The following is a 24334-nucleotide window of genomic DNA, read 5'->3' on the forward strand; positions in this document are numbered from 1 at the left end:
ACCTATTCACACAAGAGACAGACAAGCACACACAGTTAAGATTAGATTAGAAAACGTTTTTTAGATTACTTACAGTGTGGAAACAGGCTCTTCGGCCCAACAAGTCCACACCAATCCTCCGAAGAGCAATCCACCCAGACCCATTCCCCTACATTTACCCCTTCACCTAACACTACAGGCAATTTAGCATGGCCAATTCACCTAACCTGCACATTTTTGGACTGTGGGAGGAAACCGGAGCACCCAGAGGAAACCCACGCAGACACAGGGAGAATGTGCAAACTCCACACAGACAGTTGCCTGAGGTAGGAATTGAATCCTGTCTTTGGCGCTGTGAGGCACCAGTGCTAACCACTGTGGCACCATGCCGCCCATAGCGGGATAAATAAAAGAAAATAACAAAGCTGACTAAATTACTTAAATGATTTCATAAAGCACTGTTGCAGAGGCATGGATGATGGTTTCCTGGTTGATTTTCTGAAGATGTCAATCAGGGTCACTATTTTAGTTCACTCAGATAAAAGGTAGCAATATTTATAACTTAATTTTCTATTCTATGAGTTTTGAGGAGCACCAGGGAGTGAGACATGGAGCTTTCAAACCTTCATGCTGCAGCAATAGCCAGGTTCCTTCTCACAAAAAACACAGTCCAAAACCCAATTCAAACTTACAAACTATCTCCTCCGCATCGAGTTACCATTGAGCATCAGCCATCTGCTTGAGTATAACGTATTTCCAGACTTGCTGGAACTAATACCCAGATTCTGACCTCATTAATAGCTAAATTTTGCTATGTTTAAACACAATGCTCTTCCCTGGTGACAAAGTGGCTGCAGAACCTTTTGAGCAGGTACCTACCTGTAATCAACTTCAGGTCTAGCCTCATGAAGAAACAAAATTTCATTTGGTCTGTTTTCCTTTGAACACAAGCTGTTACCCTACAGCTCAAAAGTCATTTTTAACTTATAGCTCCAAACCAAAATTGATAAAATAAAAATAATGAAAAATCAACAAGGCCTCTAAAGTTCGTTCATGAAATAAACATTTATGAAATTAAAACTGCATTTTCTTCATTTTCCATTGAATGAGGATGTTTGGATCATTCAAGTTATAATGATTTAATAATACTGTTTCACTTCCATATTTTGAAAGTGCAATTGAATTCCATTTGTTAGGCATTGCTGAACATTACAGTCTACAAATCAAAAGTTGCCTCTGGATGCATTAAATGACTTCTTAAAAACATATGTTAATTTATAATCATTCGTTCCCTTGCTAAACATTTTTAACCTCCAAGTTTCCTACAACACTGCAGTGGAAAAATGATCTGGGGAAGTCACTTATGATAACACTAAAAGTCAAAGTATCTTGATATCATCAGGTGTTCAATTTGGTGAATTAGTAATTCAACAGCTCTCTCTCTCCCCCCTTTGGTTAAATTGGCATCAGCACAAGTAAGGGAGTTAAGTATGAAAGCTAAACAAAGAGCTATGACATTACAAGAAAGTAAACAACAATGGGACTGATAAGCTGATTAAGTATCACTGAAAAATTATCAAAACCTATCTTGAAGATTGACAACTCTTCCTCGTTTAAAAAAAGTTAAATAAAAGGATTTTACAGAACCAATTACAAGAACATATACATGATACTTTAAAACTAAATCTTCTATTGGTGCAGAAATTGTAGCATCCTAATCTTGAATGATAATTTATGGATCCAGTATAATGCTCAGGTCATTTTAGTGAAGTACTTTGAAATGTGTCAAATGCAACAGAATACATTTTCAAATGGATTTGTCTTTAAACCTATTTTTTCTTAATCCATCATGGGAAGAGGGTGTTGATTAGATTAGATTAGATTAGATTACTTACAGTGTGGAAACAGGCCCTTCGGCCCAACAAGTCCACACCGACCCGCCGAAGCGCAACCCACCCATACCCTTACATTTACCCCTTACCTAACATTAGGGGCAATTTAGCATGGCCAATTCACCTGACCCGCACATCTTTGGACTGTGGGAGGAAACCGGAGCACCCGGAGGAAACCCAAGCAGACACGGGGAGAACGTGCAAACTCCACACAGTCAGTCGCCTGAGTCGGGAACTGAACCCGGGTCTCAGGCGCTGTGAGGCAGCAGTGCTAACCACTGTGCCACCGTGCCGCCCATTGTGGCACCGTGGCAATGCAGCTCATTCCTAACTACCCAGTGAGCAGTCAAGAATCAATCACATTGTCGTGGGGTTGTACTGGAATCACATGTAGGCCAAACCAAGTAAAGATGGCAATTTCCTTCCTTAAAGGGCATTAGTGAACCAGCTGGATTTTTCCAAAAATCAACAATGGACTCGTGGTCACCACGAGACTCTTAATTCCAGATGATTCTTTTTTTTAAATTGAAGAATAATGCATGGTGGGATTTGAACCCGGGTCCCCAGAACATTATCTGAGTCTCTGGATTAACAGTCCAGCAATAATACCACGAGGCACTCATTATGATCACTATTCATTCTTCCAGATTTCAACTTGATATTCTTTCAGATCCATTACTACTGTAAGCTGTAACAAGGCAAAGTAGCAGAAATTTCACAGTACCATAGGATAACCAGAGTTATAAGTGCAAATACGAATACATTACATGCTAATGATAACTTTCCTTAATAAATTCATCAATCTGCATTGCTCCACGAAGGAGCATCTCTGCGAAGGATTATTTGGATTTTCATTAATCGTTCAATGTAAAACAACACAATGATGAATACAGGTATTTCATCAGAATAATGAATAACCACTTTCGGGAGAATATACAATTCTATCTGCATCTATCAGTTCAGAGATTTCAAAAGCATTATGAGATGTATGTTGAACACACGACGCTGTTTTGGTTGTTTTTGCCATGTGAAATGCGCCTCCTACTGACTAAACATTAAAACGACTTGGCTTCAATAGTCAGTATTGTCTCAGTTCTAGCAGTTTTGCCTTTGGGTCAGATGGTTGTGGGTTCAAATGCTAACTCAGCACATAATGTAAGCTAACACTGCAGTTTAGTAGAGAGACTGCTGCAGCACAGGGGATGCCAGCTTTCAGATATATTGTTAAATCAACATGTTGTCTGTATTCAAGGTGATGTAAAAGACCTCGAGGACCACGGGAGTTCTTACATATATCCTTCAACCAACTTCTCATTTGGTCATTATTTCTTTGGAAATTTGATGAATTAGTTGCAGCTTTTCCAAACTCTTTCTACACTTTAAAAGTACTTCACTGGTTGCAAATCACTAAGATATCTGAGGTTTGGAAATGTACTATATAGACCCAAACTTTTTCATTTTTATTATATAGAGTGGAGGAGGAGAAGACTATAAGATGTAGAGGTAGAAGTTGGCCATTCGGCCCATTTAGTCTGCTCTGTTATTTAATGAGATCATGTGTGATCTGATAACCCTCAACGCTGCCTTTTCCCTTTGATTCCCTTCCAGATTAAAAATCTGTCTCAGCCTTGAATTAACTTAAAATTCCAGCCTCAATACCCTTCTTCAGTAAACAGTTTCACAGAAAAGATATTCCTGTACATCTCCGACATAACTGGGCAACCTTACTCTGGTCCCAGACTCTCCTACATGGGCAACATCTCCACACCTGGGAGAAAGAGAGGACTCCAGATGCTGAAGACCTTTGTCAAAAAATGTAGTGCTGGAAAAGTACAGCCGGTCAGGCAGTATCCGAGGAGCAGGTCATCGATGTTTCAAGCATAAGCTTTTCATCATGAATTTCTGAAGAACTTATTTTTGAAACATCGACTTTCCTGCTCTTCAGGTGCTGCCTGACTGGCTGTACTTTTCCAGCACCACACCTTTTGACAAAGATCTCCACAACTACTCTACCAAGACCCTAAGGAACTTGTAGATATCAATAAGGTTGCTTCTCTTTCTTCCAAACTCCAATGAATTTCAAATTTACCAAGATCTTCAAACAGCACCTTCCAAACACATGACCACTTCCATCTTGAAGGACAAGGGCAGCAGATATATGGAAACACCACCGTCTTCAAATTCTCCTCCAAGTTACTCATCATCCTGACATGGAAATATGTTGTTGTTCCTTTATAGTTGCTTTAATAAATTCCTGGAATTCCCTCCCTAATGGCATTGTGGGTCAACCCACAGCAGGTGGACTGCAGCAGTTCAAGAAGGCAGCTCACTACCACCTTCTCAAGGGCAACCAGAGACGGGTAATAAACATTGGCTCAGCCAGCCACACCCATATCCCACAAAATGAATAAAATTTTTAAAAAAGTACAGGTCCAAACTACTCAGCTTTGCCTTGTAAGATAAACCTTCCATGCCCAGATCAACATTGTGAACCTTCTCAGGACTGCTTCTAATGCCATTGTATCTTTCTTTAGGTTTTCCAATGTAAAACTGTTTACATTCCACCTGTGGGCTGACTACTGCTTTGCATAATTTCAGGAAAACTTCCCTATTTTTATACTCTGTTGATTTTGAAATAAAGTCTTAGAATTCCCTAAACTTGGACTCTTTTGTTTTGTGACTTTTGCATGAGGACTCAGAAATCCGTCTGTGCTTCAACTACCTACAGTATTTCTCTATTTAATTAATACTCAGCTCCTCTATTCTACCTGACAAAGCACATAACTATAGACTTTGAATGGCTTAAACAGCCTGCGTAGGACCAATGGGTAAGACATTTAAAACTGTAGTGGTTCTGTTCGCCGAGCTGGAAGTTTTTGTTGCAAACATTTCGTCCCCTGGCTAGGAGACATCATCAGTGCTCTGGAGCCTCCTGCGAAAACTTTTCACAGGAGGCTCCAGAGCACTGATGATGTCTCCTAGCCAGGGGACAAAACGTTTGCAACAAATACTTCCAGCTCGGCGAACAGAACCACTACAACAAGCACCCGAGCTACAAATCTTCGCACAAACTTTGAACATTTAAAACTAACACCATGAACTTCTATCAGATCATTTGCCTAGAGGACCTCAAAAAATCAATCCTCTTTCCATGTAGATGAATAGTGGGTCACAGGTCAGCCATTTTGGCTCATTACTATGCATCAACACATTGACTTTAAACTCAGGTCAGGCAGGGAACTTTCATGAACCAGACATAGATTAGGAAGCAGGTAAATATGCAGTGTCTAAAGTATGAATGAGAACATTTAATTCATTTGAAACAGTGATGAAATAATGATAGTGGTGGAAAAAGCTTGGGATTGAGACAGTGATAAATAAGTCAAAGAAAATATAATTACATTAGAAGGAACTGAAATTTCACCCATCTAAAATTAAAAGGATCCATGTCAGAGATGATATTTAGCCTTACTTTAGAGTTTTTGTGCTTTTAAAAATGCACTTACAACCTGCATGCACCACTTTTTCTGATATATTGACTGGATAAGTACACCAACCTTTAGGTTGTTACAATGATATTAATGATCAATATCTTGGCAAAGTACTGGTGGAACACAGCTTCTGGTGGACTAGCTTAACTTAGATTGAGTTTTGCAGTTAGCTCCACGTGTGTTGAGCCTTATTGTCATTTTGATTGCAAAATCTGGTTATCATTGCTCTTTATAGCTCAACTGTGACTCAAGAAAATTTCACCCTTTGGAAACTAAACCTTGATTATTGATTATTTGTCAGGGGTTGTAACAGATTATAGCTACTTTAAAGACTTTTTAGATCATTTCTGATAAACTGTTTCCCAATTATAATGTACATAGTTTGACAATTTTTGAAATACATATATAAAATGGATAAATTAAGTAAACACCACCATCTATCCTTCACATATCGTATATTACAAGTTAGATTAAGAAGGAGTGATGATAAAAGTTTATTCTGCTTTCGTAGCTGATCAGATAAGCTGATCCAGTTTTTTCAACACTTACATGAGAGTATTATTCAACTACTGACATTTTTCACATTTGAGAAACTTAAATGCTTCACTTCATCAACACGGTTCTTGTGAATCTGGAAGGCAGGAGTTACCCAACGACCACAGGAACACTGATCACCATACCAGTTGAAAGATCCTAACTTAGATCTGCACTTTGGGCAAAGTATCTGGAAGAAAGATCAAATATTGAAAAGAAATGCAAAAAGTAACTCATGCTTATTTTATAAATCATTTCAAACAGAATGAAACACGTCATGCTCAGCAAAATATAATGGCTACAACAGCAGACCAGAAACTAAGAAAACTGCATCAAGTAACTCACCCCCAAAACTCACCAAAGCACATTCACCAGCTACAAGGCAAAAGTCATCAGTGTGAGAGATTATTCTCTAATTGCCTGTATGAATGCAGTTCTAACAACCCTTAAGAAGTTTGACACCACCCAGGACAAAGCAGCTGGCTTGACTGATACAACATTCACAAGCATCCACTCCCTCCAACATGATGCTCTGTAGCAGCAGTGCTTAATATCTACAAGACGCATGGCAGTAATTCACCAAAGATCCTTTGATAGCACCTTCACAACCACTTCCATCTATACCACTTGCAAGATCCCCTCCAAACCACTCACCATCGTGACTTGGAAACCTATCATCATTCCTTCGCTGTTGCTGGGTCACAACCCTGGAATTCCCTCCATAATGGTATTGTGGGTCAACATACAGCACATGGTCTGCAGCAGTTCAAGGCAGCTCACCACTGCCTTCTCAAGGGCAACTTGGGATGGGCAATAAATGTTGGTTCAGTCAGCAACACCCACATCCCACAAATGAATTTAAAGACAGAGATAGTCACTCTTTGACAGAAAGCATAAATAGAATTTTATTGCAAGGATGCCATTTTTGTCACCATTATTGATACATAATAACAATTTATCTAATAAAGAAAAGCTACTTTTAAACATTTTTAAAACGATGAGGACTCAGTACATTTGGCTGTTTCCACTTTTGGTTACCTCTGACCTCTTTCAAACATGTCTGGCTCTCAAATCTTAACGCAAAACCCAATTTTAAACTCCCTTTCCCTCGACTGTTGTTCTTCCCAATCCTTTATTGGCGAGAAAGGAAGTCGTTTAGCAACATCATTCTAGTTTCCTCAAGATCAGGGAAAGCAGAACCCAAAAAGGTCAACTGCTGTCCCTCCACCATACTATCCGTTGGGTCAGAAGTCACATGACACCAGGTTATTGTCCAACAGGTGTATTTGAAATCACAAGCCTTTGCAGTGCTGAAGTCTTTGCCAGACGATGGAGTAGCACACCAAAAGCTTGCGATTTCAACTAAAGCTGTTGGACTATAACCTGGTGTCATGTGACTTCTGAACTTGTCTACCCCAGTCCAACTCCGGCACCTTCACATCATAATATCTACTGACCTGTCATCGGGGAAATTTAGGCCAGCTTTAGGGCAGACAGAAGATAAAGGCCAGGTATGTATAGGTTGGAAGGAGGCATGAGGTACAAAACCGGGAAAAGGGTGTGAAGTCAGCAGGAAAATATGGAAGGTTTGAAACTATTACAGCATCTCAGAAAATGCTTTATAAATGCTATTCTTCAATAGTAAATAGTCCAAGATTATTCACGGAGTAAAATAAAACAAAAGAAAAACTTAGTAAATCATCACAAAAACAGAAATTGCTGGAGAAATTCAGTAGGCTTGGCAGCATTTGCAGAAAGACGACAGTGTTAATGTTTCATGTCCAGTGACCCTTCATCAGGACTAATAAAATCAAGCAGCGAAGTTAGGAGGACATTTGTTCAGTAATCCCCATTTACCTGCTGTCCTGAGCTCACTGACGTACACTGGCTACTGGTTTAGCAATATCTCGATTTTAAAATTCCAAATCCCTCAAATTTTTCACTCCCTACCTTTGTGAGCTGCTCTAGCTTACAACACTCTTAAGATCCATTGCTGATCTAATTTCAGCCTCTTGAGCACCACCAATTTTAACTGCTCCACCACTGGTGGTTGTGCCAAAGTCCTAAGCTCTGGAATTTCCTTCATGGACCTCTGCTTGATTTTCCTTTAGTATGTTCCGTAAAAAGTACTTAAAGCTTTTTGGTGATTTTCCCTAACGTCAATGTGCTAAATTCTATTTCATAGCACATTGTGAACTACCTTGAGATATTTTATTACAGTGAAGATATTATGTAAATACAAGCTGCTGCTGTTTTTATTTCACTTAGTTCAAGTTGTCATATTTATTTTTATTAATTTACTGCAAGTCTTGACCTAGCTCCAATGCAGGAAAATACAAAGGAACCTCAATTATCCGAACATCATTTATCCAAATATCGGCTTACCCGAAGGAAATCCCGAGGTCCCGATAGAAACATTGCATCGAAGACGTGTTTCCAACACTGATCACGTCTTTTGCTTACAGTGATTAAAAGTGGACCCGGCTTACTGAAATGCTTCCGAGAACAGTCCAGAACTGATGGGAGCCCAGCACAGTCTCAAATGACTGATCTCCCACCCTCCCCCTCTCTCTCCCCACACTTTCCCTGGAGTTCTACACAGGCGTGTAGCCTAAACCCCCATCCCCCAGATAATCTCTCCAACATTGTCTTGTACAGGGCAAAGGTAAAACCTGTCAAAAAGTTGCAGCAAAAAGTTGTGTGTGTGGCTGCGTGTGCATGTGCTATTTGGGGCAAGACGGTGTTGGGGGGCAGGCAGGGAAAGGGTGCATTATTGGACAAGGTTGGAGGTGCGCAGGAGGGGTGGTGTGGGATGGGTTTTGGGGGGCAGTGTTAGACATGGTTTGGGGGGTAAGGGCGGTATTGGACGGGGTTAAGGGCAGGTGGGGCACAGTGTGTACGGGGTTGGGGGGGGTGGGGGGGGAGAGATGTTGGACAGGGTTAGGAGGTGCACAGGGAGAGACGGAAGGAGAGGGACCGAAGGAGACAGTGTTGGACAGGTTGGAGGCAGGTGGAGTGTGGTGTAGCGCAGAATTGGGGTGCGGACGGGGGGGGTGGGGGGGGGGGTGATGTTAGATGGGGTTGGGGGAGGCGGGGTCAGCATTGGATGTGGTTGGGGGAGGCAGGGGGCATCGTGATGTGATTGGGAGGCTGGCGGGGGGGGCGGTGTTGGACAGGATTGGATGGGCAGGGTTAGTGTTGGACAGCGTTGGGAGTTGGGTGGGGGAGGCAGTGCTGGAGATGCAGGGGTTGGGGGGTAGTGTTGTATGTGGTTGGGCAGGAGAGCAGTGTTGGGAGGTGGGCGAGGGCAGTGTTGGACAGGGTTGGGAGGTGAGTGGGGTGCAGGTGGCGGAGCGGTGTTGGACGGGCTTGGGGGACACGGATGGGTTGGGGGGGGGCTCGTGCACGGTGTGCTGCTGGGGGGCGCGGGTGGTGGAGCGGTGTTGGACGGGGTTGGGGGGCTCGCACACGGTGTGCTGCTGCTTAGTCTCCTGAACAGGGAGCAGTCTTAACAGAAAACTCTGAGCATTTAATCAATTAACCAAATAGTGCCTGACCATCTCGTTCAGATAATCGAGGTTCCTCTGTAGTTCTTAAAACTGTTAAAATTTTGGCATTTTACATAAAGGTATGCATTTATAATTCAACCATTTGAACTGCATTTCAACCCAACCCCACATTATAACCAGGTGACTTGTAATCGGGATTTATTAATGACAAATTAACAAAGATTTAATGTGCACCTTTTCAGGCACCTCTAATTCAGAGAAGATAGAAAATGATCAGCAATCTACTCAACATAAATTGAGTCTTTATAATGCCATTTCATATAAGAATTACATCTTATGTTTACTTATCTTGGTCGTCAACCCCATAAAAGCCTTTAGAAATTGAGACTAAATACATGCCAGTCTTACCAGAACTTGTTACAGCAAACAGTAACAGTAATCGCATTACTACAATCATTTACCTGGCCATCTAAAACACCAAGTAATGCAGGCTCCATCCATTGCACCGGCTCAACAAAATATGATGTACATTTGGTCTGACCCTCTCTATGAGTTTGAGTCATTCTCTTGTGAGCAAAGGCATTTGGTCCCGATCCAGGTATATGATTCAAAGTACTCGAGCCACGAAACAAAGAACGCCTGAAATTATAAATTTTAAAAGGAAAACTCTTAATAGGAGTATTGGTTCATACACATTCTGAATTTGTAGCACGGAGACAAGTATATGACCATGGAAGTTATAGAGCAATTACACAAACAAATCAGAGACAGGAGGGTAAGAACTATAAAACTATAAAACACATCCCTCATTGAAACCACAACATTTATGTTGAAAGGGTTAGACAAAAAGGGACAAGAGAAGTTTTGTGTTCATGCAATTGGAACAGTTAGGCTAAAAGACTCCTTCCAGATGTGCGACTAAAGGAATTCATATATTCTTCAACATTTTGGTTATTCTACTTTCTAAGCTATACACCACAACAGTAAAAGAACTGCTGCAGGTGTCATCAACAGACACTTAACCAGAGGTCATTCATGGGAAGCTAATGAAAGAAGGTGGATACTAAACATCAAGTATAAATGTTAAAACATGCATTCCTTGTGGTCCAGTATCTTGAAAAACATAATTCTATGAAGTTTTAGCTACTCATTTAATCCTCGAGGCAGTGAGAGAGAAAAGAGGTAATCAAACTGACTTAACAGAACAGCACATGATGTGAAATCCATAATGATAGTCAGGTTCTCTTGATCAATGATCCTTTCAGGCATATTTGTAAGATATTAGTTTAAGACCTAATCCGAAGATAGTAATATGATTTCATTCCTGTGATATAAATGTTAGAATATGATTAGACAAACTTAGAACAATTTAAGAAATAATGAAATACTGCAATAAGGGAAGTTGGGGACTTTCTGGATTGATGAACTAATATGGACCAAACAGTTTTCCCTCTTTCACAGAGGGTGGGAAGGTGCAGAACATAGTCTGGGTGGGGACTTCATTACCCATCACCAAGAGTGGTTTGGTAGCACCTACTAATTGAATTGGTTGAGTCCTAAAAGACATTACTGCTAGACTGGATCTGTGGCAGGTGGTAACAGAACTAAAAGAAGGGAAAAACATACTTGACCCGATCCCCACCAATCTGTCAGCCACAGATGCATCTGTCCATAGCAGTATTGATCAGAGTGATCATCACATGGTCACTGGAAAGACAAAGTCCTGTCTTCACCTGGACAATACCCTCCATTGTGTTGTTGGGCATTGAAATCTAGCCAGTTAGCAAGGTGACAAACAGATCTAGGAACTAAAGACGAGGTATCCATATAGTGTTGTGGACCATCAGCAGCAGAATCATACACCAACAACCTCACAGCCCAGCACACCAGTAACATCAATCTGAAAATCAATTCTGCTGCAATGAAAAGCACAGGAGAGCATGCCAGGAGCAATAACAGCATAGTTCACAATGAGATGTCAACCTGGTGAAGCTGCAAAAGTACTGGCATGCCAATCAGCATAAGCATTAAGTGATTCCAGGTCTATATAATTCCACAACCAATGAATCAAATCTAAACTTCTGCAATCCAGCCAGGTTCAGTTTTGAATGATGGTGGGCAGTTAGTTAACTCACTGGAGGTGGTGGCTCCATAAATATCCTCAAATCACGGAGATACAGCTGAAGCATTTGCAACAACCTTCAGCCAGCGAAGTGCATCATCCTCGCGGTCTCCCCGAGAGCATCGCAGATGCCAGTCTTTAGCCAACTTGCTTCACTCAGTGATATTGAGAAATAGCTGAGACTCTGGACACTGCAAAGGCTACGGGTACCAACAATATTCCAGCAACAGTACTGAGGACTTGTGCTCCATAACTTGCTACGTCACTGGCCAAACTATTCCAGCATAGCTACAATAATGGCATGTTTCCTACAATGCTATCAAGCCTGAAACTTTGCCAGGAATTCCCAGGACAAATCCAACATGGCCAATTACTACCCATCAGTCCACTCTCGATCGTCAGTAAAGTGCTGGAAACTGTCATCAACAGTACTATCAAGCAGAACTTGCTCAGTAATAACCTGTTCAGTGACACCCGGTTTGGGTTCTGCCAGGGCCACTCAGCTTCTGACCTCCTCACAACATTAGTCACAACATGGACAGAAGAGCTGAACTCCAGAAAGAAAGTGAAAGTGAACTTCTAGAAGGCCTTTGACAAGGTGCCACACATGACAAGGCCACATTTGACAAGATTATGACATCAAAAAATCCTAACTAAACTAGAGTCAATGGGAATCCAAGGGAAAACTCTCTGCTGAGTGAGTTACGTTTAGCACACAACAAGATAGTTGTAGTTATTAGAGGTTAGTCATCTCAGCTCCAGGAAAACTCTGCAGGAGTCGCTCAGGGTAGTGTTCTCGGCCCAACCATCATCAACTGCTTCATCAATGAACTTCCTTCCATCATAAGGTCAGAAGTGGGAATGTTTGCTGATGACTGCAAAGCATTCAATACCATTTACTACTCCTCAGATACTGAAAGAATCCATGCCCAAATGCAGCAAGAACTGGACAATATTCAACACTGAGCTGGCAAGTAGGAAATAACATTCACGCTACAAAAGTGCCAGAATTGACCATTTCCAATTAGAGAAAATCTCACCATCTCCTCTTGACAGTCAATACTATTACCATTACTGAGTCCTCCACTGTCAACACTCTAGGGGTTACAATTGATCATAAACTGAATGGGACTAGGCATATAAATGCTGTAGCTACAGAAGCAGGTGAGAGGCTAGGAATCCTGCAGCAAGTAACTCAATCACTGGAGTCAGGGAGGGTCTCACAGGGCTGGAAAATACTAAATGTAACAGCCTTCTTTAAGAAGAAAGAGGCAGAAGACAGGAAATTATAGCCTGACCCATCACTGGTAAGACTTTTGGGTATATTGTTAAGGATGAGTTTGTGCAGTACTTGGAAGTGTAAGATAAATAGAGCTATCAGCACAATTTTGTCAAGGGAAGATCATGCCTGACAAATCTGCAAAATTCTCTGAGGATGAATGAGCAAGTTAGACAAAGGAAAGCCAGCTATTTGAACTTCTAGAAGGCCTTTGACAAGGTGCCACACATGAGTCTGCCAGTTAGGGGTCATAATGTTAGAGGCAAGCGACTAGCAGTGGTACAGGATTGACTGACTGGCATAAAGCAGAATGTGGGGATAAAAGTGTCTTTTTCAGGATGGCAGTCAGTGACTAGTGGACTTCTGCAGGGGTCCGTGTTGGAGCCACAATTATTCACATTATACATTAACAATTTGGAAAAAGGAACTAAGGGCACTGTTGCTAAGTTCACAGATAACACAAAAATAACTGGAGGAACACAAAGTTTTAAGGAAACAGGAAGGCTACAAAAAGGCTTGGACAAACTAGCACAGTGGGCAAAAAAGTGACAACCGGAATACAAACAGGGAAAGTGTGAGGTTATGCACTTTGGTAGGAAGAATAAATGGAAAAGGCTTTGGAAATCTGAAGCACACAGGGACTTGGGAGTACTAGTGCAGGATTCTCTTAAGGTTAATGTGCAGTTTCAGATGACAATTAGGAAGGCACATGCAATGCTAGCATTCATTGAGAGGGCTGGAATATAAGAGCAGAAATGTACTGCTGAGGTTGGACAAGGTTCTGATCAGACCACATTTGGAATACGGTATTTGAGAAAGGTCGCCCTGATGTTGGAGGGGGTCCATAGGAGGTTTATAAGAATGATCCCAAGGATGAGGAGCAGTTGAGGACTCTGGGTCTGTAGTCATTAGAGTTTAGAAAGATGAGGAGGGATCTGATTGAAACTTACAGGATACTAAAAGGCCTGAATAGAATGGAAGCAAAGATGTTTCCACTGATAGGAGAGACTAGGACCTGAGGGCACAGCCTCGGAGTGAAGGGACAATCCTTTAGAACTGAGATGAGGAGGAATTTCTTCAGTGGGTGCTGAATCTGTGGAACACATTGCCGCAGAGAGCTGTGTAAGCCAGGTCATAAACTGTATTTAAGACAGAGATCAATAGGTGCTTGATTGGGAAGGGAATCAAGGGTTACAAGAAGGTGGCAAAAAATGGGGTTGACAAACATATCAACCATGATCAAATGCTAAAGCAGACTCAATGTGTCAAATGGTCGAATTCTGCTCCCCAAAGTCTGTCCAACATCTATTAGGCGCAAGTGAAATGTGTAATTGAACACACCTGTGGATGAATGCAGTTTCAACAATACTCAAGAAGCTCAACACCATCCAGGATAAAGCATTTGGCTTGATTGGCACCACATCTACCAACATCCATTCCCTCCACCACTGAGAAATAGTAGCCACAGTACCATCTTCAAGACGCATTGCAGAAATTCATCAAGGGTTCATAGGCAGCACATTCCAAACCCACACCCACGACCACCTAGAGAAAGGGCAGCAGATGTATGTGAAAACCACCACCTGCAAGCTTCCCTCCAATCCACTCAGCATCCTGACTTGGAAATATTTTCCAGCTAATTCAGTGTCACGAGATCAAATTGCCACAAATCCATCACCTACAGCACACAGACTGAAAAGGTTCAAGACGACAGCTCAATTTCTCAAGAGCAACTAAGGATGGGCAAGAAACAATGGCTAAATAAGCACCATCCACATCTCATGAATTAGGCTCCTGTCTTACGGTTTTGCAGTAAAAAGTTGGACTCATAGAAAATAAAATGGAATATGTAAACATGTAGAATAAAACCCCAGCAGAACAAACAAATTTTTCAGTGTTGCACAGCAACAATATATTTTTTAAGAATTATGTTAATTGGCTTTCCCAAACCAGGCATACGTTAGATGTTCAGTTTTGTCATACAGTAAACCGAGCATTATATCATCTATTAGAGTTCTGCTCACCTACACTTTCTGCACCTATAGAGCACTTCATTTGTTTTCTCTTGACTCACAGGATCCAATGCAAACAACTCCTGAGGTAAATTTTGTAGCTCTGAATAAAAGAAAAACTAAGAAATTCAAGTAAATTATAATTAACATTTTAATAGGTAATAAGTTAGTTTAAAATCCATGGACTTTACAACAGTGAAAGCAGAGAATATAAAACATTGAATTCTTGAAGCAAAGAAAGTACAGTACCCTTATAAGACCATATCATACTCTTGACATAACACAGATTTAAAAGTTGAAGTCTAAATTCACTCAAGATATTAGAAACAATTTGGCGACCAAAAGATTATAGTAGACAGATAATAATTCATTTCTATCTTAACGAGTATGAAATGACTTTCATTCCATTTTATATTATAAAATGCTGCTGACAGTATAACGAATTGGACAGAATGAGAAAGAAACAAAGAGGGGGCTAGGTAAGCCACAAGAGAAACTAAATTTTAAGAATGCATTTGGATTGCTTTTTAAAAGAAGGAGACATTCAGAATTTCAAACCAGGATGGGACCAAGCATCAATAATGATCAATCAGCTTTTAAAAACGTTAGAGCTCAATGAAGAGAATTAACAAAGTAGATGGTGAAATGATTTTCATATAACAAAGAACACAATGACTAATGTAAATGAAAGAGCAGTTGTCATGGTTAAGGACTACTGGCTGCAGACTGCTCCAACTTAGTGACTAAATACTCTCAGAAGAAATATTAACAAAGTGGAAAAGAATAATTCCTCATTCACAACTATAGCAAGACATACTTTGAATATGAGAGATAGAACACAGTCAATGTGACCAATCAAAATTATGGGATGATGTGAATGGACTTTTCTTGCCCTTGCCACCTGAACAGAATAGAAGCAACAAAAGAAGTGGATTACCAGGATACTTGTTAATGACTTTCTGCAGTCGATACTGTTTGTAATCAGCACTTGTTAAATCCACATTGCAACCCATCTTTTCATATAACTTCAGCTGCTTCACAAACTCATCATTTATCCTATAATTAGATAATGGAAATATTTTTAAAGTTTTCCCATTAAAGCTTGTGCAAAGTTGACAGAAATGGACAAGTTTAAAATAAAAGGAACTTACTTGACATCAGGTTTAATGTCCTGGAGTTTACTATATGCCTCTTCAAAGGTCAGACCGTCAATTTTCATCATGTAAGCAGTTACTACAGTTGCACTTCGACTGACTCCTGCATGACTGACATTGGAGAAAATGTTACAATGAATGAAATATGACAAATGAATTATACAAAAGTTATTAGTTCCCAACAAAGTCTATAAAATGGGCAGCAATCCCTTCCTTATCTGAAATTCTGAATACCTTCTTCTTAAAGTTTGGTGCATTTGTACCCCATGATAAACAGGAAATGCTGGAAATACTCAGCAGAACATGCAGCATTCTTGGATAAAGTTAGAAACTGATGAGAAATCACTATCCTGAAATTTTAGCTCTTTCTGTCTTCACAGATTTTTCCAGATCTATAATGTAATTCCAGCATCTTTTTTGATTTTATTTCAGGTTTCCAGTATCTGCAGCATTTTGCCATGTGTTAGGCAGCCAACAGAATTTTGTCAACTGCAAACTTGGCTACAGCACATTCACTCTCCTCAACCAATTTATTAACAATATATTGTTAAAAAAAAAAGTGGCCCCCACACTGACTCCAGTGATACTTCACTTGCCTGAAAATGCCTCCCTCATCCCAACTCTGTCTTCTACTAATTGGCCAATTCATGTTCAGGCTAGTACATTACCTCCAATTTTAAGTAGACCAATGCATGATACTTTATCAAATGCCTTTTGAAAATCCAAATGTATTACATACACTGCTTCCCCTTTATCCAACATGCTTGTTTCTTCCTTGGAGATTCAGTAAACGTGTCAGGCATGAATTCCCCTTCATGAAACCACATTGATTCTGCTTGATTGTATTATGTATTTCTAAATGCTCTGCTATTACATCCTTTATAATAGATTCTGACGTTTTCCCAATAACAGATGTTAAGCTAACTAGCCTACAGTAGTTATTCTTCTCTCCTTCCATTTTTAAATAAAGGTGTTACATTGGCAGTTTTCTAATCCTCTGGGACTCTTACAAAGTTTAAGGATTCCTTGAAAATCATGCATCCACTATCTCTGTAATTATTTCTGCATGGTAGACCAATCAGTAAGGGTAGATCACATAGGACTCAGGGTGGACCTGCCAATTGGATACATAAATAGCTTAACTGCAGGAAACAGAGGATGGTGGGTAGAGGGATGCATTTCAGATTGGAAACCTGTCACCAGTGATGTTCCACAGGGACCCTGTGGATCCTCTTTTGTTTGCCATTCATATTAATCATTTGGATGAGAATACAGAAGACACGGTTAGTAGATTTTCAGACGTCACCAAAATTGGTGGCATAGTAGACAGTGAAGAAGGTTTTCTAAGATTACAAAGGGATCTTGATCAAATGTGTGAACGGGCTGACGAACAGCAGATGAGAGTTCAATCTGCATAAATGCGAGTATTGCATTTAGGTACAACAAATAAGGGGAGGGCTTGTACAATTAATGGTAGGGCCTTGAATAGTGTTGTGGAACAGACCTAGGGATTGAGGGTCATTCTTTGAATTTTGCATCATATATAGACAGGCTGCCTAAAAAGACATTTAGCATGCTTGCCTTCGTTGCTCAGTCATAGAGATGTACAGATCGGAAACAGACTCTTCAGTTCAACTCATCAATGCCAACCAGATATCCTAACACAATCTAGTCCCAGTTACTAGCACTTGGCCCATATCCCTCTAAACTCTTCCTGTTCATATCCCCATCCATATGCCTTTTAAATTTTGTAATTGTACCAGCCTCCACCACTTCCTACGGCAGCTCATTCCATGTAAGCACCACCCTCTGCATGAAAAACCTGCCCCTTAGGTCCCTTTTATATCTTTCCCCTCTCACCCTAAACATATCCCCTCTAGTTCTGGATTTCCCCGCTCCAGGGAAAAGCCCTTATCTATTTACCCTATCCATGCCCCTCATGATTTTATAAACCGCTACAAGGTCACCCCTCAGCCTCCGATGCTCCAGGGAAATCAGCCACAGCCTATTCAGCCCCTTCCTGTAGTTCCTGGCAAATTCCTTGTAAATCTTTCCTGAATCCTTTCAAATTTCACAGCATCCTTCCAATAGGAAGGAGACCAGAACTGCATGCAATATTCCAAAAGTGGCCTAGCCAATGTCCTGTACACCGCAATATGACCTCCCAACCTCTATACTCAATGCTATGACCAATAAAGGAAAGCATACCAAATGCCTTCTTCACTATCCTATCTATCTGTGACTTCGCTTTCAGGTCCAAGGTCTCTTTGTTAAGCAACATTCCCCAGGACCTTACCATTAAGTGTATAAGTCCTGCTCTAACTTCCTTTAAGAGTTGGGAAGTCATGTTGAGGTTGTACAGGACATTGGTCCGCTTCTGGAATACCATGCCCAATTTTGATTGTCCAGTTATAGGAAGAATACCATTAAGCTAGGAGGTTTCAGAAGAGGTTTATCAGGATGTTGCTGGATATAGAAGGTTTGAGTTATAAAGGTTGGGACTATTTTCACTGGAGCGTTAAGAGTTTGAGGGGCATCCTTATCGAAGTTTATAAAATAATGAAGGCTATAAGTAGAGTTAATGGTAGTAGTTGCATTTTCCCTGTGATAGGAGATTTCAAGACTAGGGAGAACATTTTTAAAACTAGAGTGGAGAAATTTAAAAAAAGACAAGAGGGGTAAATTTATTTTACAGAAGGTGGTTTGTGTGGAAGTGAACTTCCAGAGGAAATGGTGGATGTGGGTACGATTAAAACAGTTACATGACATTTAGATAAGTACATCAATAGGAAAGATTTGGAAGAATATGGGCCGGGAATGGCGGTTGGAACTAGTTTAGTTTGGGATTATGATCAACATTGACTGGTTGGACTAAAGGATCTGTTTCTGTGTATGACTCTATGACGTTTCAACTCCCATACCCCGATGTCCTGACCAACGAATACAAGCATGACAAACTTCACCACCCTGCCTTCCAGCAATTCCACTTTCAAGGAACTATATACCTAGTTTCTTTGGCAATGCTTTTTGACCACGGCAAGTGCATTCATAATGTGAGCAAACAGGATTATTGTCCACCCGTAAATGTTGATAGCAGTAAATAATAAAGTTCTGAAGAAGTGTTACTGGATTCAAAATGTTAACTGATTTCTTTCCAAAGATGCTGCTGAAGCTGTTGAGTTTTTCCAGCAATTTCTATTTTTATTTCTGATTTCTAGAATCTGTAGTTCTTTGTTTAACTGTGAATTTGAGTGGGAAAGTTTTCTGGTCAGCCATCCAGCAGGTTCAAGGGCAAAACATCGTAGTACTTTGCACATAAAAGTGGGCCAATTCAGTGGAAGGTTTTGGCCCAACCCTTGGAAATAGGTACTCCTGTACAGGTGAGTAATACAATAATAATATTACTTCAAAGTTAGCAATGTTGTCTTGTAGACATAAACAGATAATGCCAGAGCAACTGGCCAAGTCTATTAGCAACTACGGAAAGAGAAACAGAATTAATGTTTCAAGTCCAGTTTGGCTTTTCTTTATGGACACAATCCTAACTGTTGCTTTAAGATCTCACATGACAGCACTCAAAGACTAGTTTCACAAGGGGCTGGGAACCAAAGGAGAAGACTAGTAGACAGCAAGGTGGGAAGTGGAAGCTAAAAATCATGAAGATAGCATTAATAAGGGGAAGAGTAGGCAGAGAGCAGATGAACACAAAATAACCCGTGGCCTGAAATGCATCTACTTTAATGAAATGAGTATTGTGTGTAAGGCAGATGAACTTAGGGTTTGGATTGGTGCCTGGGAGGATGACATTACTGCAATCACAGAGGCTTGGTTGAAGGAAGGGTATGATTGGCAACTAAATGTTTCAGGATATAGATACTTCAGACAGGACAGGGAGGGAAGTAAAAGATGGGGGTGGAGTTGCATTGCTGGTCAGGAATGAGACCATGGCTGTGCTAAAGGAGGACACAATGGAGAGCTTGAATAGTGAGGCATTGTGTGTGGAGCTGAGAAACAAGGATGCAGTTACATTGTTGAGAGTGTATTACAGGCCTCCCAATAGTGAGCGCGAGGTAGAAGAACAAATAGGTAAACAGATTATGAAAAGACGTAGAGGAATAGGGTAGTGGTGATGGGAGATTTTAATTTTCCCAACATTGACTGTGATACATTTAACGTCAGAGGTCTGGATGGGGTAGAATTTGTAAGAAGTGTCCAGGAGAGTTTTCTAGAACAGTATGTCAATAGTCCGACGAGGGAAGCTGCCATATTAGACCTGGTATTGGGGAATGAGCCAGGCCAGGTGATAGAAGTTGTGGTGGGGGATTTCTTTGGGAACAGTGACCACAATTCTGTAAGTTTTAGAATATTCGCAGACAAAGATGAGAGTGGTCCTAAGAGAAGAGTACTAAACTGAGCCAAAACCAATTATATCAAAATTAGGCAGGAGCTCGGAAATGTGGATTGGACACAACTATTTGAAGGGAAGTCCACATTTGATATGTGGGATATGCATGTCCCGTTGAAAGCAAAGGATAGGAAAGGCAAGATTCGTGAACCATGGATGACTGGAGAAATCATTCGACTAGCCAAGAGGGGGAAAAGGGAAGCGTATATAAGGTCCAGGCAGCTAAGAACAGAATGGGCCCTGGAGGAATATTGGAAGAGTAGGACCAATCTTAAATGAGGAATCAAGGGGTCTTGAAATAGCTTTGGCAAGCAGAATTAAGGAGAATCCCAAAGCATTTTATTATTATATAAGTAGCAATTAGGTAACTAGAGAAAGGATTGGAGCACTAAAGGATAATGAAGGGAGGCAGTGTGTCGACCTGAGAGAATGGTGAGATTTTGAATGATTACTTTGCAAGTCAGTGTTCACTGAGAGGAACATGATGAATGTTGAGATTAGAGACAGATGTTTGTTTACTCTGGATCACATTGACATAAGTAGGGAAGATGTGTTGGGTAGGCTAGAGGTTATTAAGGTGGACAAATCCCCAGGACCGATTGAATCTATCTCAGGTTGCTGAGGGAGGTGAAAGAGGAAATAGCTGGGGCCTTGATAGATACCTTTATGGCATCCTTAAACACAGGTGAGGTGTCGGAGGACTGGAAGGTTACTCATGTTGTCCCCCCCGTACAAGGGTAATAGGGATATTCCGGGTAACTACAGACCAGTGAGCCTGACGTCAGTGGTAGGAAAGTTGCTGGAGAAGGTACTGAGGGATCGGATCTATTTATATTTAGAAAAGAATGGGCTTATCAGTGGTAGGCAACATGGTTTTACGCAGGGGGGATCGTGCTTTACCAACTTAATAGAGTTCTTTGAGGAAGATGAAGGAAGGACTGTTGATGTCACAAATATGGATTTTGTAAGGCATTTGATAAGGTTCCCATAGTAAACTAATAGGGAAGTGAAGTCAGATGTGCAGGGTGTTCTAGCTAGGTGGATAAAGAACTGCTTGAGCAAGAGAAGACAGAGTAGTAGTTGAAGGGAGTTTCTCGAAATGAAAGGTGACCAGTGGTGTTCCACAGGGATGTGTTGGGGCCACTGTTGTTTGTAATATACATAAATGATCTGGAAGAGGGCACTGTTGGTATGATCAGTAAGTTTGCAGATGACACGAAGATTGGTGGAGTAGCAGAAAGCATAAGGGACGGTCAAAGAATCCAGGAGAATATAGATAGACCGGGGAGTTGGGTGGAGAAGTGGCAGATGGAGTTCAATACAGATAAATGTGAGGTGATGCATTTAGGCAAGTCTAATTCTAGAGCAAATTATACAGTGAACAGAAGAGCCTTGGAAAAGGTTGCTGGGCAGAGAGATCTGGGAGTGCAGGTCCACTGTACCCTGAAGGTTGCTGCACAGGTAGATAGAGTGGGCAAGGAGGCATATGATATGCTTGCCTTCATTGAATAGGGTATTGAGTATAAGAGCTGGCAGGTCATGTTAAAATTGTACAAGACATTTAGAATACTGTACACAGTTCTGGTCGCCACATTACCAAAAGGATGTGGATGCTTAGGAGAGGGTGCAGAGAAGGTTTATGAGGATGTTGCCTGGTATAGAAGGTGCAGCTGTGAAGAGAGATTGAGTAGTTAGGTTTGTTTTCATTAGAAAAAAGGAGATTGAGGGGGGACTTGATTGAGGTTTACAAAATCATGAAGGATATAGACAGGGTAGATAGAGATTAGCTTTTTCCCATGGTGAGGGATTCAATAATGAGAAGTCACACTTTCAAGGTGAGGGGTGAAAAGTTTAAGGGGGATACACACGGCAAGTACTTTACGCAGAGGGTGGTGGGTGTCTGGAACATGTTGCTAGCAGAGGTGGTGGAGGCAGGCATGGTAGACTCATTTAAGATGTGCCTGGACAGAAGCATGAGTAGGTGGGAAGCAGAGGGATACAAATGCTTAGGAATTGGGCGACAGGTTTAGACAGTAAATTTGGATCAGCTCAGGCTTGGAGGGCCAAAGGGCCTGTTCCTGGGTTGTAAATTTTGTTCTTTGTTCTAATTAAGTGCACAATTCTCAAAAAAAGCCTGTAAAATGCCGTTACTAACCACAGTTCAAAGTCACACAATGGAGTTAACACAATGGAGATGTGGGGAACAACGCATTGAGCAGCAACAACCATGGCAGGCAGAACTCTGGCTCATTTCTGAGATACCGTTGATACAAGAAATTCAATGGAGGACCAAATACTAAGGATAAACATCAGAAACAGAACTCTTTGGAGAAACTCAGCACCTGTGGCAGCATCTGGGGTAGAAGAAACAGTGACCCCTCCAGTGAACTCAAAACATGCGCTGCTTTCTCTCCACAGATACTGCCAGACCTGCTAGGTTTCTCCAAAAGTGTTATTTTTGTTTGTCTCAGATCTCCAGCAGCCACATTCTTTGTTTTATTTCGTCAGCAAACGCCAATTTCTTTCCCATCACTTAGGCTGCACCTATTACGGTAATTCACGCTTTGTTAAACCGTTTAAATTGGAAGACACACGTGGAGTTTCTAAAACAAAAACGGAAGTTGCTGGAGCTCTGTTGTTTCTAACATTCAAGTTTAATTTCAAGTAGTTTTCTGCTCCGGAACATTGTCCTTTATTGACACGTTATTTGCTTTAAACTATAAGTTTGTTTCCAGGTAAGGAGCTGTTGGCAGTGCCTGGTTACGGGGAGGGTAAGGCGAGGCTGACAGAAATACAGGGGCAGTGTTTGGTATCTCTCAGTGACTGTACCAATGAACCAGGACAGCAGCTCCTGCACAAGACAGCGCCTCCTGCACAAACCGCACACACTCGTCCAGGAAGCTCAGCAAGTCAGAGCCCGCATCATCCAGCGCCCGCACGAACTTGGTCTGCCGGTCTCCGAGAGGCGGCGGCTCCTTGGAGTCCACGGTCAGCACGTGGGAGATACCGGTGTCGGGAGCGATTGTCGCAGCATCGCCGGCCGTCCCAAGGAACAGCCCGGGCCGCAGCGGGATCATGTCGGCCCGTCTGACGTTGCCAGGCACGGCAACTTCCGGTAGGAGGGGCCACGTGACGGGAAAATAAAGGGGTCATGTTGGGGGGGGGGGGGTTGGTGTGGGGTCACGTGGAAAATGGGATGGGCGGGGTTATGGTGGGTCACGTGAGAAGGGTGGGCGTGGGGGGGGAAATGCGGGATCACGTGGGAAGGTTTGTGGGCGGGGAATGCATGGTCACGTGGGGAGGGTCACATGGGGAAGAATCCAGGGTCACAGTTTGTGTGTGGGAACGCGGACTCACGTGGGGAGGGATTGGGTTGGGAATGCGGAGTCACGTGGGGAGGGTTTGTAGCATGGTAGGCTGACAGAAAGATTGGGTTATGAGAAAGGGATGTATGAGGAATTGGGGGCACAATGGTGGGGAAAAATAGGGCATGAGGTGAGAAGATGGTTTAGGACAATTTTGAGGGTGTAGGGAAGAGGGTAGTGTGAGAGTGGAGGAAGCATCAGTGGAAGTAGAGGCATGGGGTAGGCATGAGAGAGCACCAGGATAAGGGTTAACTGGTGGGAAAAAGAGTCTTCACTTTCTCCAGGAAAAAGAGGTCATAAGAGAGTGGATGGGTGAGAGCCCTGATGGGAGGAAAAGAGGCTATGAATAAGAAACAGGAAGAGAGGGTACTGGTAAGGAGGACAGGCACTAGTGAGAATTGAGGGAACAAAGGAAAGAGAGAGAAATCTGCTAGGGAGAGGGCATGGGAGATGAAAGGACTTGTTGAAAAATGGTGGTGGACAAGATACCAATTGAGGGACTGGGGAGGTGGTGTGTTATGTGAGGAGAACACTGGAAATCAAGCCTAATTACTCAGCAAGATGGACCATACATAGTCACCAAAATGGTCAA

General features: G+C 41.7%; 1 protein-coding gene across 3 annotated transcripts; it reads right to left on the reverse strand.

The window, feature by feature from the left end:
- Positions 1-5829: 5829 nt before the first annotated feature.
- On the reverse strand, positions 5830-23482 carry dusp12 (dual specificity phosphatase 12). 3 transcript variants are annotated; one of them, XM_060830282.1, is made up of 6 exons: positions 23321-23482; positions 15970-16083; positions 15756-15874; positions 14831-14921; positions 9867-10044; positions 5830-6086 (listed from the first exon to the last, which is right to left on the reverse strand). In XM_060830282.1, exons 1-6 carry the CDS (start codon positions 23452-23454, stop codon positions 5925-5927), a joined length of 798 nt encoding a protein of 265 aa, XP_060686265.1. In that variant the 5' UTR covers positions 23455-23482; the 3' UTR covers positions 5830-5924. The 3 variants fall into 3 exon arrangements, with proteins under 3 accessions (XP_060686265.1, XP_060686264.1, XP_060686263.1); XM_060830281.1 differs by having other exon boundaries at positions 23267-23482; XM_060830280.1 differs by having other exon boundaries at positions 23207-23482.
- Between the last annotated feature and the right edge of the window lie 852 nt (positions 23483-24334).

The sequence above is a fragment of the Hemiscyllium ocellatum genome, chromosome 9 (genome assembly GCF_020745735.1).
Source record: "Hemiscyllium ocellatum isolate sHemOce1 chromosome 9, sHemOce1.pat.X.cur, whole genome shotgun sequence".
NCBI lineage: Eukaryota > Metazoa > Chordata > Chondrichthyes > Orectolobiformes > Hemiscylliidae > Hemiscyllium > Hemiscyllium ocellatum.